This window comes from Otolemur garnettii, unplaced genomic scaffold (assembly GCF_000181295.1).
Source record: "Otolemur garnettii isolate 467f Iridium unplaced genomic scaffold, OtoGar3 scaffold00043, whole genome shotgun sequence".
Classification (NCBI taxonomy): domain Eukaryota; kingdom Metazoa; phylum Chordata; class Mammalia; order Primates; family Galagidae; genus Otolemur; species Otolemur garnettii.
The window spans coordinates 7,277,060-7,291,509 of NW_003852438.1; the positions used below are offsets into that span (position 1 = coordinate 7,277,060).

The 14,450-nt window shown below is 54.2% G+C and overlaps 1 protein-coding gene across 2 annotated transcripts in view; it reads right to left on the reverse strand.

Annotated features, from left to right (window-relative positions):
- RARG (retinoic acid receptor gamma) overlaps window positions 1–13,597 on the reverse strand; it is a 17,532-nt gene extending 3,935 nt beyond the window's left edge. Inside the window, exons 1-5 of one of the 2 annotated variants that reach the window (XM_012805654.2) lie at window positions 13,277–13,597; window positions 2,568–2,716; window positions 2,207–2,348; window positions 1,380–1,540; window positions 995–1,171 (exon numbers count right to left, since the gene is read on the reverse strand). In XM_012805654.2, the coding sequence (XP_012661108.1) occupies window positions 995–1,171; window positions 1,380–1,540; window positions 2,207–2,348; window positions 2,568–2,716; window positions 13,277–13,460 (813 nt within the window). In that variant the 5' untranslated portion in view covers window positions 13,461–13,597. Of the gene's footprint in view, window positions 1–994; window positions 1,172–1,379; window positions 1,541–2,206; window positions 2,349–2,567; window positions 2,717–6,938; window positions 7,146–13,276 lie in introns of those variants that run through there. The other variant, XM_003790423.3, reaches the window with a different exon arrangement.
- Window positions 13,598–14,450: the final 853 nt, after the last annotated feature.

A 14,450-nucleotide genomic window follows, 5' to 3' on the forward strand; every position in this document is an offset into this window, starting at 1 on the left:
AAAAAAAAAAAAAACCCAGCCCTGGCCAAAATAAATAAAATAAATAAAATAAAATAAAGAATTAAAAAAAAAAAAAGAAAAGAAAAGAAAACAGGGAATGAGTGGAAAGCAAGGAAAAGGTTAGGTCCCCATTGAGTGCAGCCTAAAGCAGGCATGGGGCAGAAGGCAGAGGTGGAGGATTTGAGGCTTGGGGAGGGAGGTCCTGAAAAGTAAGGACATCCAGAGGCTATGATCAGGTCACAGGGACAAGAGCTAAAACAAAAAGAGCTTAGGTTGAGGACATCTGATTCAGGGGTCCCAGTTGGCTGGGGCAAGGTAGAATAAGGAAATCTTTACATGGCCAGGCCCATGGCTCATACCTGTAATCCTAGCACTCTGGGAGGCCAATGCAGGTGGATTGCCTGAGCTTAGGAATTCGAGACTAGCCTGAGCAAGAGCCAGATCCCATCTGTACTAAAAACAGAAAAACTAGCTGGGTGTTTGTGGCAGGCACCTGTAGTCCCAGCTACTCAGGAGGCTGAGGCAAGAGCATCACTTGAACCCAGGAGTTTGAGGTTGCTGTGAGTTATGATTCCATGGCACTCTACCCAGCATGACAGAGTGAGACTGTCTCAAAATATAATAAATTAATTAAATTAAATTTTTAAAAAAGGAAATCTTTGCACAAGTCAAGAACTGTTAAGGGGCTGGGCACAGTGGCTAAAACCTGTAATCCTAGCACTCTGGGAAGCTGAGGCAGGTGGATCACTTGAACTTACAGGTTTGAGATCAGCCTGAGGAAGAGTGAGACCCGGTCTCTACGAAAAAATCAAAAACTGAGGCAAGAGGAAGGATCATTTGAGCCCGAGAGTTTGAGGTTGCTATAAGCTATGATGCCACAGCAGTCTACCAATGGCAACAAAGTAGTGAGACTCTGTCCCAAAATAAAGGAACCGTTAAGGGTCTCAGATGAGGGTGGGTCAGGCTGTAACATGACCCACAGTGCCTAACTTACCAGGATGTCCAAGCAGGCAGCCTTGAGCAGAGTAATCTGGTCAGCAATGCTAAGCCCTGTAAAGCCAGGCAACCGCTTGGCAAACTCCACGATCTTGATGATACACTTGGTGGCCAACTCACTGAACTTGTCCCACAGCCCCAGATCCAACTGTACCCGGTGGTCTGCACTAGAGTTCTGCAGTAGGAGAAGTGGATGGTTAGAATGCAAGATGTGGCCCACTTCTGGGGGCTATCCTCTCTGCTAATACCCCAAGCTCTCCCATCTACATTCTGATGCCCTCCTTGTCCTTATCACCAGACCATAGCCTCCAACACAATCCACTCCCATCCCCTAATGTCATGAAGAGTGCACTGTCCTCTCAGGGACCCTGCCCATTCCTCACCGTGGTGTATTTGCCCAGCTGGCAGAGCGAGGGGAAGGTCTCTTGATGGGCTTTGCTGACCTTGGTGATGAGCTCTTCTAACTGTGGGCTCAGCTCATAACTGTCAGGAGACCCTTCTTCCTTCACCTCTTTCTTTTTCTTGTTTCGGTCATTCCGCACAGCTTGGGGATGGAGGTGCAAGGAAAAGGTCAGGACCCTCCAAGCTTCACTTTAGACATCTCTTACCCTAATTTAATGTGCCAAGTACTTATCATGAATGCTTATTCTCTGGTGCCTTAATTCATGCCTCAGTTTCCCCACCTTCTGTAATATTAGCTCCTATTCCTAGGCTGGCTCTCCCCGGCCCCACCCAGGGCCTGAAGCCCCTGTTCTCTCCCCAGGCCATTCAGCTCCATGTCTCCATCCTGCCCTTCCTGTCACCCTGCAGGAGCTGGGGGGCGGGGGGAGCAGGATATGCAGGCGGCAGGATATCCACTTATAGCCTTGGCAGCACAATGGGGGGGATAGAGGAGGGGCCACCCCAGATCCATCTCTGGCTCAGTATGGGGAACAGGAGAGAAGAGGGAATTGGCAAGAGCACCTTCCCCATAAAACAGGGGGAATGTGAGCCCCTATTCACCCATCAGAGGAAGCTCTCAGGGAGGGGAGAATGGGAAAGGGTGGGGTCTCCAGGGTGAACAGAGCTAATCAAATAGGACTGGCCTGGGAGGTAGCACTCCAGGGCACCATAGGTCTCAGAGGTCAAGGAAGTGGGGGTGGACAAAAGAAAGAGGGTGGCAGTCACAATGTGGAACAGGCCCCTGCCCAGGCCATGGATAGGAGTCTACCTTCCTTGGACATGCCCACTTCGAAGCACTTCTGCAGTCGGCAGTACTGGCAGCGATTTCTGGTCACTTTGTTGATAATACAATTTTTGTCACGGTGACATGTGTACACCATGTTCTTCTGGATGCTGCGGCGGAAAAAGCCCTGGAGTTGGGGGGAAGGGGAGAGGAGAGTGCCACTGGAACAGGATGCCGGGAATACCAGCCTCTCATAGGCCTTCCAGGTTGTCCTAGGCCTGACCCAATCAGTTAACTGCCTATGTGCAGAGCAGCCTCCTCCCATTCCTAGCACCTGTGTCCCTGCTCTCTGATCTTACCCAGGTAATTCTGGACCCCCATTCACCCACCCCCACCATGTACACACCTTGCAGCCTTCACAAGAGCTGACCCCATAGTGGTAGCCAGAGGACTTGTCATTGCACACGAAGCATGGCTTGTAGACCCGAGGAGGCGGAGGGGGTGAGGGCGAGCTGGGCACCATCTCCTCTGAACTAGTGCTTTGTGTCTCCACCGCTGGGGAGGAAGCAGTGATGCGCAGGTCAGGAGAGATGGACACCACAGACCTCCAAGCCTCCTCACCATGTATACCCCATGCTTGCTTCTTCCTGGGGCCTACTGGTGACAGTCATCACTACGACAGTGTGCTAGTTCCTGCAACCAGGTACATCCCCACAATAAATACTCCTAGAATCTCCCGAACAGCCACTATTACTGTAGCTTGTCATAAGTGTACCCTCCCACCCCAGTCGGGCCAACTTCTCCATGATAATGCCTATATGACATTGTTTGATTCTCCAAATTGCAGAACAACACCATCCTGGAAATTAACTTCTTTAGGCTTCAGTTCCCCTAACAATAAGGTGGGTGAATAGAAGGGTCAAGGCCCTGCAGCTCTGAACTGTCTAGTCACTCCCTGTTGCTTTGGCAGATCCTTGTCAGTTAGTCTACTTTCCACTATCCTCCTCCCTGTGGGGCAACAGATCTGGGGGAGAAGGCAATCACAGGCCACCTGTAGCTGGCACCTGGCTGAAGGACCTGCTGGGATACTTAGTAATTAGAATAGGACTTCATTATCTCAGGTAGTACACAGCAGATAATGTTTATGCTTTTCCCTCTCATTTCACCCCACAAAATAACCACCAAAGTCCTTTTCTCCAGAAACCACTGAGATGGTGGAGCAAATGGGACACAGGATCAGGAGAGGAAATTAGAGGATACACAACGGCCTTATCTCACACCTGAAGAAGCCAAGGCCAAGAGAAAGAAAGGAACCAGCTCAGTGCCACACTGCCATCCCCAGCACATGGTAAGGCCAAGGCTCTCAGGTTCTCTGATTAGATCTAAGTGGCCACAAGTCAGAGCAGCTGGGAAAGGGGAGACAGGTATTTGCTCAGATCCTCAGGTCTAGAAACTGTTGGGAGTGTAGCAAACCAAGAAGTGAGATGACGTTGAGTAAACAGGGCTGATGGGAGAGGGACTCATTTTTGGACCCTCTCTGAGCCTATGTTTTCATGCTTAAATTGCCTCCAATAAAAATCTGATTGCAGCTCAAAAGGGGTCTCAGCCCCACGAGGTATGGTGCACACCCTCTGTTCAAGAGGCTGCTGGATATCTGTGTATGTGTCTAATCTTCAGAGGCTAGGAAAATCTGTAAACTGTTCAACCTGTAGGACCTGTCGCCCAAACCTATAAGTAATGCAAGAGATCCCTAAGAACCTTCCTAAGGAGTGTTCCATGCATCCCCCTCATGAACACCCCTTTCCTTCTAACCTTCTGCAGCCCACCTGGTCAGAAGCCCCTCCCCCCAGTGAAGCCAGAGAGGGGAAGGAATGCCCAGGAAGCCAGGGTTCCAGGCTAGCTCCACCCCCTGCCCCAGGAGGGAAGCCCTCCCTCTCCCCAACACACACAATTAGCATAAGAATCCTGCTAGAGTGAGATTCCTCAATGAAGAAGGAGAGAGAGGAGGGGAGAAAAGAAGGGTACCAGGAGTCTATTCAAGACTAGGGGGAAGTTTCTGGAGAGGCTGGTGCTGAGAGATGTGGGGAGGGCTGGAATGCCTTTCTGGACCTTTCCTCCATCTTTAGGCCCACCACAGTGCCCTCCAAGGGCATGTGTTCTGCTCGAGGTCTGTGCTGGAGTGGTGCTTGCTCTGGTGCTGACACCCTCCCTGCCCGCAGAGCGCTGCCTCATTTCCTCTTTTGCGCAAGGACCTGGGTGCGGTCAGACTGGCATGAGGCAGTGCCAGCCAATTATAAGACTGGGGGCCTTGGGGAGACAGGCCCGGGGGGCAGCTTTTCCTGTCTGTGTAGTACTGTACCACCCCCATCCCCTGAGCCCTGAAGTGCAGCCCAGTGCCTCTGAGGTCAGTCTTTAGGTAGAGGATCTCAGAAGGCTAACTGGGTCTGCTCCAATCTTACCCTCTCACCAGCCCGGAGCTGAGACCCCACCACCGAGATGCTGCTCCTGGGCTAGGCAGGGGGCCCTGCTGGGGAGGATGGGGGTAGGCTCTGAGTTTTTCTCCTTTTAAAGCCCAAATTGCTGAAATTGAGGAAATTCCTGGCTAGGCTGAGCGGAGCTTCAAACAAACTCTTTATAACCGGCTGTAAATGCTCCCAGCTGCGAGGCCCAAAGCTGAGCAGCCTAGACTCACAATCTAGCACACACCTCCTTGGAGACATACACACTCTCACAGATCAACACACAGGGCACCAAAGCAGGCATATTAACAATAGGCTCCTATAACCCTGAACAGATTCTGGTACAGAGGAACATGGAGATAAAATAAAGACATACTCCAGCCATGCTGTGGAGGTAGACCTACAAATCACAAGACACAGCACTCAGGACTTAGCCACATACTTACAAAAGCACTGTTCTACCCCCAGACAGAAACCCCAGCCTGCCAACACAGCACTAGGACACCAAAGCCTCCAAACAGGCATAAACACACCATTCAGCTCTTCCCTCTAAGCGACTTTCCCTCTCAGTGTGTGTGGCAAGCCTGACGCTGGCTTTGTGTGCCCACCAGGACCCTAGAGGCCCAAATTACTGGTCCAAATTAAAATGCAAAAACCATACAGCTAGTCAAGTCCAAGGGGCTTCTATGGACCTAAAAAGAATTTAAAAAGTCAAGGCCCCTCTCCATGTCCCAGAAACCCTTCCTGGATGAGTCCACCTCAGTACCCCCCCCACTACATACCCCTATTCCCCATCCTAATGGGCAATGAGAGGAAGGTTAAAAATTCACAGGGATTTAGTTCAAATAGTTCCATGCTTTTTCCGTGGCTTAAATGGCACACTTCCAATTCTTGCCCCATGCCACCCCAAAGTATAATCCCCTGTTTGCCACCTCCCTCTTGCTGTCTCCCAGTTGTTAAATCTGAGCAGCTCTGCCCTGAAACCAAAATACAAAAAAAAAAAAAAAAAAAAAAGGAAAGAAAGAAAAGAAAAGAAAGAAAGAAAAAGAAAAACCGAACTTGTAAACAGCGCTACGGAGTGCCAAGGAGAGAGGCGCGTTGGCCGGGGCTCAGTGACCCGGCGTGCGCACTCCCCCAGCGCCCTCCGCCCCGCCCGCTCCCGCCCCTTCCGAGCGTGCCCCCAGCCTCTAGTCCACAGCCGGCCGCACCTCGGCTGCGAGCGCATCCCAATCCCATCCCAACCCCGGGTAAATTTGGGGATTGTTCGAGGCTTTCCTCCCGGCCCCTACCCACACCCCACCCCCGCCAGGCACTGCAGCCCAGGCTTCAAAGCTGCCTCTCATCTGGACTTCATTTTTACTGCCTCTCAGTCCCCAGCTTTTTATTACTGCTCTGGAAAGGGGTTCCAGGGCCCCAGACCTGGCATCTCCCATTTCACAGAGGGGGAAGACGCGTATTTGGGGACTCAGTAGTCCCGCTGTCACCTCCCGGACACTGCCCCACCACCGCCACACACAGACTTCGCTTTAAACTTTTCGCTTCCCGCCGAAGTTGTATGTGTTGGAGTCATGGAGAAAAAGTCATCTCTCTGCATATAACAGTGGAGTCGTTTCCAAACGTTTCTTTTTAAATTGGGGGGGTGGGGGTGGGAAGCAGAGCCCAGCCTTCTGCCTCTTGAGTGCACAACCCTTCGACTCCGGACAGGAACACACAGGATGCGCTCTAGTATATAGCACTTTCCAAAACCGCCCCCGCAGCCACGCAGGGGCACACGCCCTCTCGGCCTCACGACACCAACATCCCTATACCAGCCATGTGGTGCTGCCAACGCTGACGGAGGGCGATAGTGGTGGGGAGACCAGACCCCTACTCTCACATCCACACCACCCAGGCAAAGCGCTGCACACTCCAGTGATTCACATACTCTGTAAATAATATTTTTTACACTCCCAACTTTCCACATGCACTTTACAAACGCCACCCACAGTCCTGGGTGCCATATCCCTCCGGGGCCAGGGACCTGAGGGCACAAACTACCGACACACCTCGGTCTCTCCCTATCCTCAGGAACTCTAGAGTGGCATCAACCACAGGTCCTAGCTAAACACCCACCATAAAAACCACACACACTCCGAACATTACTGCACACACGCAAAGGAGACGCTGAGGCCCCCACGTTTAAAGGGCCAGTACCTCTCATAGAAAGGGCCAGAATCTCCGCTGGCACCCCAGTTCCTCCCTTTACAAACAGCAAGAGCAAATCCCAGTTTTTCCTGCACCCTGCACCCCACACCCCATCCTGGGCTCAGAGTACCTACATTGCAGACTGGCGGGTTGCGGCCAAGCAAAAGACTCAAGTCCGGCGAAACAGGAGCCGCCGGTAGCTCTGCGCAGCAAGCCGGCCCCGGGCCCGGCCGCCCCGTACAGCCGTCGCGGACCCGGGGCAAACGATTCCATGCAGTCGTACATCGCGACCAGGCTTGGAGGGAAGCTGGGTGCTAGGAACACCAAGGACCCGCAGCCGATTCCCCCTCCTCCCCCGGCGGCGCCCTGCTCCTGCAGGGGGGGAGGGGGAGGGCTAGCATAGGGCGCTGGGCTGCATGCGGGGTAAGGGGTGGGCGGGGAAGAGGGGGATCCCCAGCAGGGGAAAGGGACTGGGCGGGGCGCGAAGCTGGGGCTGCAGCTTCAGCCTCAGTCCAGCTCACTCTGGGCGCCTCAGCAGCTAGCACCGGGGAGACCTTTGTAAAAGCGAAGCCCGGAGGGGTGGGGGGTGGGGCTTGGAGGGAGAAGGGGGCCGGGCACCAAGATGAGCAGAGCTGAGAGTGGAGCGCACACACAAACACATACGTACACTCGCTCCCCAGCGCGCGCGCTTGCTTAGACACACATCTGTGCATGCATTTATCTTGGCAGGCACCAAGCATTTGCAAATATGCAATAGTGCACATGCATGTCTGCACGCTCATAAAATCATAAGTGTACACTATTGTCCAACACACCTCGCTCGGGAGAACGCTTGCAAGCATACTTTCCATAGCCCAAAGGCTTTGCACACATTTGCACTTAGGCGCGTGCCCAGGTCTGGGTAGGGAGAAGGGTGTTTTTCCCCTCCCCCCCTCTCTTTTTCACAGGAGTCAATACAGGGGCGCGATGATGACGAGGGGAGAAGAGAGCGTGGAGGTCCCTGGCGCGCCGCAGCTCTCCCAGGGCACTGGACCTGCACTACCTCCACCCATCTCATTCCCAGGCCTGACTCCTCCCTCTCCCTCCGCGCGCACCCGCGCGCGCGCTTCGGGGCCGAACCGTACATTCCTGCGGCTCAGCGCGCACTGCCTCCTCCTTCCTTCCCGTTCTCCCCACCCCCGGTTCAAGGGCCGGAGCGCGCTCCCGCCGTGAACTCTCCGGGAACCCCCCTCGGGGCGGGTGGCCGGGCGCGCTCACCTCCTCCTGACCCGGCCCCGCCCCACCCCGCCCAGGCGGTCTCTAGCGCCGCCGCGGAGTCCCCCCCGCCCGCTCCAGCGCTAGCTGGAGTCTACCCCTCCTAGCCCCAGCTGTCCTCCCTCCGCTGCGTCCCGGGCCGCCTCCCTCCAAGTCCCCGAAGCCCCATCCCGCGACTGACACTCCCTGAGTGCCTCGCCTGTCCCTCTCAATGCCTCTTCCTCAAACCTGACCTTACTTTCAGAGCACAAAACTACCCCCCAAACTGTCCCTACAATGCCAATAGTGCCTCAGATGAAACTGCCCTCTTGAGTGCCTACCCCCTCTCCCAGCGTTTCTATGGTGCCAACTGTCCCAAAGTGCCAAGGGCCCCCTCGGCAATTATGGCCCCTCCTCTTTAGTGCCACAGAGTGCCCCTCAGATCTCCAAGGGGCGCCACACTGTTTCCTTGGTTGCCCCTTCCAGCACTGAGCGCCCTCGCCTGGCCGAGAAGCGGATGAGAGGGACGGGGGAGGGGTTGGCCACGTCAGAAGTTTGCCCTTGCCCCGTCGAGCCGAATCGGGGACCCTGGCCCCGGGACAGCGCCAGTGGCGGCGACTCCCGGAAACCGCCCCCTCCCCCGCGCCCCGCCCGCCGGCCGCCCGGCCGCCCGGCGGGCCGGCCCAGCCGGCTCTGTCAGCGCAGCTCACACGAGGAGCGCCGGGGGAGCGGGAGCGGCGCCCGGCCCGGCCCCTTCCCCCTCCTGGCGGCTGTGGCTGGGCCAGGGCGGAGCGCGCTTTTCTAAGAATCTGTTGTACCGGGTGGGGGGCGCACTGGGGTGCCGCGGGAGTGGGGCGCCTGTTGGAAGAATACAGCAGGAAGGGGTGCCACAGTAGACCGGGAAAAGGCAGGCGCGGGGGAGGGACCAGGGTGGCTGCCAGGGACGCGGGTGGGGATGAGGGCTGGGAAATAAGAGCCTGACTGTGGATGGGGGGGGGGGACCTGGGATGGCAGGACTAGGGGGCTTAAAGCAGGAAAAGAGAGAAAATGCAATACTCTTTCCAACCCAGTGTGAGCTCCTCTCCCCTGTGCCCCAACCCCAAGCGCCCCATTTCTAATGTAGCCACCCCCAAAAAAGAAAAAAGGGGGGATAGGTTTCTGAATCCGAATCTGGCCAGCGGCAAAAAAACTGATTAAGTGTAAAGTGGGGAGTACCCCCAAAACAAGGGAGGAGGACTTTTGATTAGTCAACTTCAGGCTGTCAGGCTCCCCCTTCCTCCTCCAAAATCCGAAAGGTCCCAATTAAGTCAGGCCTGCCTGGTTGGTAATTAGAACCAGAAGTGGCCAGGCCACAGGGAGGGAGGTTGGGAGGAGGGCACAAGAGGAGTGGGGGGAGGGCTCCAGGAAGCCATGAGTCCTCACTAGCCCCCCTTTCTCTCTACCAGACTGCACCCCACTCCTCCTCACCCCATCAGTGTGTTTTTCCCAAGCATTGCAGGGAAAGGGGGCCTTAGGACCAGACCTACCCTTCCCATCAACCCCAACCCCCATTCTAGACAGACAAGTGGAGCCTTGGGGTGAAGTTAAGAGGTTGGGGGATACAGTGCCCCCTCTTTCCCCCAAAGTCCCCCCAGCCCTTATTGCAGCAATTAGACCCATTAGCCTTCTAGCATTTCATGGGAACCAGATGTTCTCCACCAGCCTGGTGGGAGTATGAGAGGGGCTGCTGCCTGACTCACCCCCTTCCCTCTGAGCCCCACCACCAGGGCACATCCCCTCCCAGCTAGAGCCCCACAAAGGCATGGTCCCAGAGGCAAAGAGGAGTGCACCCTCCCCCACTACCAAAGCCATAGCACTGAGATTCTTGCATGGTCACTCCAAGCCCCTACCACTCTGGCAAGGATGAGTTTGGCTAGGACAAGCAGGAGTAGGGCACAGCAAAATCCTTATCCACTCCTTTCTCCTACTCCAGCCACCTTCTGCATAAGGCTTTAGGATAACTGGCTCTGAATTCCTCATGCTAAATTCTCCCTTTTTTCCAAAACTTCCCTCAAAAAAACTGAAAAGGGGGCATTTCAAAGTAAAACAGGTCCTGCCCAGAAGAGTAAGTCCCAACTAGGAGTCCCACCTGAAGGGCAATGGGAGGGGTTCTCTGGAGAAGGAGGCAACAGAAGAGCGGGAGAATAGGGAGGTGCGAATGCGGGACAGGGCCCAAGGCAGGACTTGAGGAGTGAGGAGCGCTGGGCAGGATGGGGGCTGGGACTGGGTAGGGGGCCAGGAGAGGGGGGTGCAGCCCGGGCCCCAGCGGCGGTGGCTTGCCCGGCTCCCCCCACCGAAGAGGTTTCCTGTTGCAATCAAAGCCCCGTTTGTGTGTCGGCCTGGAGCTGGAGCCGGAGCTGGAGGAGGAGAGACCGGGTGGGGAGGAGAAAGGAGGCAGCCAGCTGGGGCTTTTTCCTGGAGGAGGCCTCGCTGCCATCCACCGGCCACTCTTACCCGCATGCTAGTTCTCCCTGCCTCTGTGTCTTCACCTTTGGGCCTGCATAGCTGACCCTCATCTTCCTTAATTCTGGGAGGCTCTCTTTTTCAGTTTCTCATAAGTAGGACTCTTTTCCCTGTGCCAGCCTGCCTGCATTTTCTCCATGTGACTTAGTGTGGTGCTCTGAGCCCCTTGTTCTAGGGACAGTGGCCCCGTGGCCACAGTAGTGACACCAGATTCAGAGGAAAAGCTGGGCTGGGTCCTCAGGATCACAGCCATCTCCTCAGGAGGGGGAAAAGGGCAAGGCTTCCCTTCCCTCTTATCACGCTCTGTTCTGTGAATGAACCAAATATGTAGCACACCAGCATTCACAAACTTGGAGCTACACAGAGACACAGACAACAAGGGTTGCGTGCACCTACACAGGCATACACACACACACCCTCTGCTTTCCACGTGCACAGGCCTGTGCTTGTCCGGGCACCACATGCTCCCCTCACATCTCCCCTCCTCTACCATGGGGCTCTGAGACACCTGCCTCACCCCTTCAGGCCTCAGCACCTGGGAGGGGAGAAGTGCCAGGCTCCTTTACAGACCACCTTCTGTGCCTTATTCTATATGGGAGAGGGTAATGAGAGAGGTACAGACTCAGAGTGAGTATGGATTTGATATCAACTCTAGGTCTCTAATCTCTCTCCATTATATGGTCCCAGCCAAAAAGAGGGACATCAGCTCAGAGAAATGAGAGAGGGTGCTTTCTCACCCTTTGACCACTTGCCTACTCTGGAGTTTACCAGACTCCAGAATCCCTTCCTTTCCCCTCATCTCCTTCTGAACTACCACTAGGTGCTGTGTGCCCCACCTCCACTTCAGCTGTGTAGAGACCCACCTCCAAGCCTTCCCCTCCCCTCCCCACCTCCCTGCCCAGACCTGTCCCTCAGTGGTAGCCTAGCCGCACCCTCCCCAGCTACCTGCCTAGGTTCTGGCTCCTCCTTAGATTACTCCTTTCAGCCTCCCTCCTTCAGCACAGCTTTTGGGGATGGATCCAAACCTGACCACTTCCCCTACCTTGGCCCCACTTTGAACCCTGACCTTGATGTCAGTGTTTCCAGGGCACAGGAGCAAAAGGAGAACTTCCCTGGGACTGACCTCTAGCTCTCAGCATTCTCACACTACCTTCTCTTTCTCCTCTCCCTCTTTACTCCAGCTCCTTTAGTTGCCTCTCCCAGATCCTGGGAAAATCAAGTCCCAAGAGGTTAAGTGGTATGGTTCTCTGCAAGGAGTACCTTTATGTGGGGAGGGTAATTTCTTCCCACTTCTCCAGGCCCCTGGGACAGATTCATGGGGTGAAAATGAGGTAGGGGGAAGCCCAGTTGAAGTTTCCAGAAAGGGGGCTTTGTGCAATCTTGTTCACCTGCATGCCACTCAAATAACCCCTGTTGGACAACAGACGTGCCACTGGCAGTCCTCACCAAACACCAGACACACCGTCAGCAGCCCTATTAAATACCTCCTCACCCCTCACACTGACTCTTTGTTGCACATACTGGAATTCTGTATATGAGCAGAATCCCAGAGACATGCCGTGTGTACCATACAACTGCATATGGTCTAGACACACACACACACACAAACACATGCACGCACACACCCTTTCTCCAGATGAGCACACTCTTTCCAGTGGAGCTGCCAGCCCAGTCTAGTCACCCCTTTCACATACACATAGCCCTCTGACTGCCCCCTCCTGGAGGCAGAAGTCCTTCCCTTCTCCCTCAGTCTCTGCATAGTACTATAAAGGACATGTCTTGAAACTTTCATCTTTCCCTCTCATCTCTGTCTCTCTGAAATCGCTTCTTACCTCTCCCTTCTACCCTCCCTCCTTCCTTCTCTCACTTGCTGACCCTTTCTGACCCTTTCTCACATGCTAGGCCCAGGAGCACAGCTCCCCACAGTTCATGTCACCACAACCTGTAATGGCCTGGCCAGAGAGAAAACTACCAAGTGGAAGGGGAGCAGTCCCAGGGGGAGGAAGAGAGGCCCAAGACTTGCTTGCTGTCAGCCCTCAAAGGCTTAACCCAAAGAGGGCAGGCTTGGGGGACAAGTAGGGATCTGTGCAGCATGTGGGCACCATGCCAGACCTGGAGGCAGGGGAGGAGTCCAGAACCCACATGGCTGAAAGAGAGGATGCTTCTGGAACACCCCTACAACTCTCCAGATTATTTATGGTATAAGAGCCACCTTCTCTGTGGCTGTTCTCATTTTCTCCAGAACTAAGGAGAGTCTCTTGACCCCATACATCCTTGGGCACCTAGCACTATATTTCTTTCCTCTTTTTGCAGTCGCAACCTAATTCAGAACAATTTCACCTCTTGATTACGGTGCCAGCTAGCCCCAGCCTGACTCCCCCATCTCCCAAATGCATGCAGGCAACAGCCTTAGACTGCACCACACTCACCCTTGGCTGCCCACTAGTTCGTGCTCCTCTCTGCTAGGTGACTGACTCAGGGGCAGTTTTAGATCTCCCAATTTTAGTCCTGGTACCTACTTATACTACTTATACATTTGCACACTTCCATTTAGTCCACATCCAGACCCCCTCCTTGCCACCACTACTACTTTCCATTACTCATCACTGCTCCATTAGACCAAATCCACATCCCCTGCCTACCTTTCTAAGTGGGATGCCAATTTTCTACACCATCCACCCTCCAAATGCCCTCCTGTTTCCATTTGCCCCCATCCCCCAAGATCCCTGAGACTCACATAGAGAGGCCATCTCCTTGGGGAGGTCAGGTTGGCCCAGGCCCCGGAAGCTAGGGCTCAGCATCTCAAAAGGTGGAGACCCCCTGAGTGTCCCTGGGAAGGCAAAGGGGAAGCCTGCCCCTGGGTAGCCAGATCCTGGCCCCAAGGCACCAGCTGGGAAGAGTCGCTCCTTATTGGCGGCCATGGCAGCTGTGGTGTGGGAGTTCCAGGAGGTCTGCAGTGGGCGGGGGAGGTTTTCAGCCACAGCCCCCGCCCATGCCCACTGTCCCAGCCTGGGAGGCTCCGTGCCCACCCTGCCTGGCCTGCCCACTGGGTCTCCAAGAATCCTAGGGAAAAAGAAAGGGAAAGGAAAGGTGAGAGCATGATCACTTTGAGGTTCCAAACCCCATGACCCTCTCCCAGTTGGAGACTTCTCTCTTGTGCTGCCAGGTTTATATTGCCCTGGCTCAGGACCCTTGCCATGTGGTAGAAGGGGCAGGGTAGGGGGTTATGGTTATGCAAGCTCTGAGACCCTCTCCAGATTAGCTCCAGGGGAGGGCAAAACTGATGTCCCAAGGTGCATGATGGTCTGAGGACTTCTTGGGAGAAGACTCCTAGGGTGAGAAGTGGTCATCAAGCCCCAACGAGCTAGACATTGGCTTAACTACCCACATCAATCCTGTCAAGTAGGAATTATGATTTCCATTTCATAATGAGGAAAATAAGGTTAAGTAACTGACTTAAGGTCACATGGCTAAAAGTGGTGGAGCCAAGATTCTTACTCTTTACCACCCTGGAGAAAGTGAACGTATCTTTGTTATGACTTTGAGGCCCTGCACCTATCTGGAGAGGAGTAGGGGTGTCCAATCTTGTGGATTCTCTGGGCCACAAAGGAAGAAGAGTTGTCTTGAGCCACACATTAAATATACAAACACTAAGAAAAGCTAATGAGCAAAACATAAAAAGGTCTGTGCATAGTATATTTATTTAATTTATTTGTTTATTTATTTATTTATTTTTGAGAGAGAAAGAGTTTCACTCTGTGCCTTGGCTTGAGTGCTGTGGTGGTGTCATAGCTCATAGCAACCTCAACTCTTAGGGTCAAGTGATCCTTTTGCCTCAGCCTCCCAAGCAGCTGGAACTATAGGCATGCCCCACAACACCCAGCTGGTTTCTTCTATTTTTTTTTTTTTTT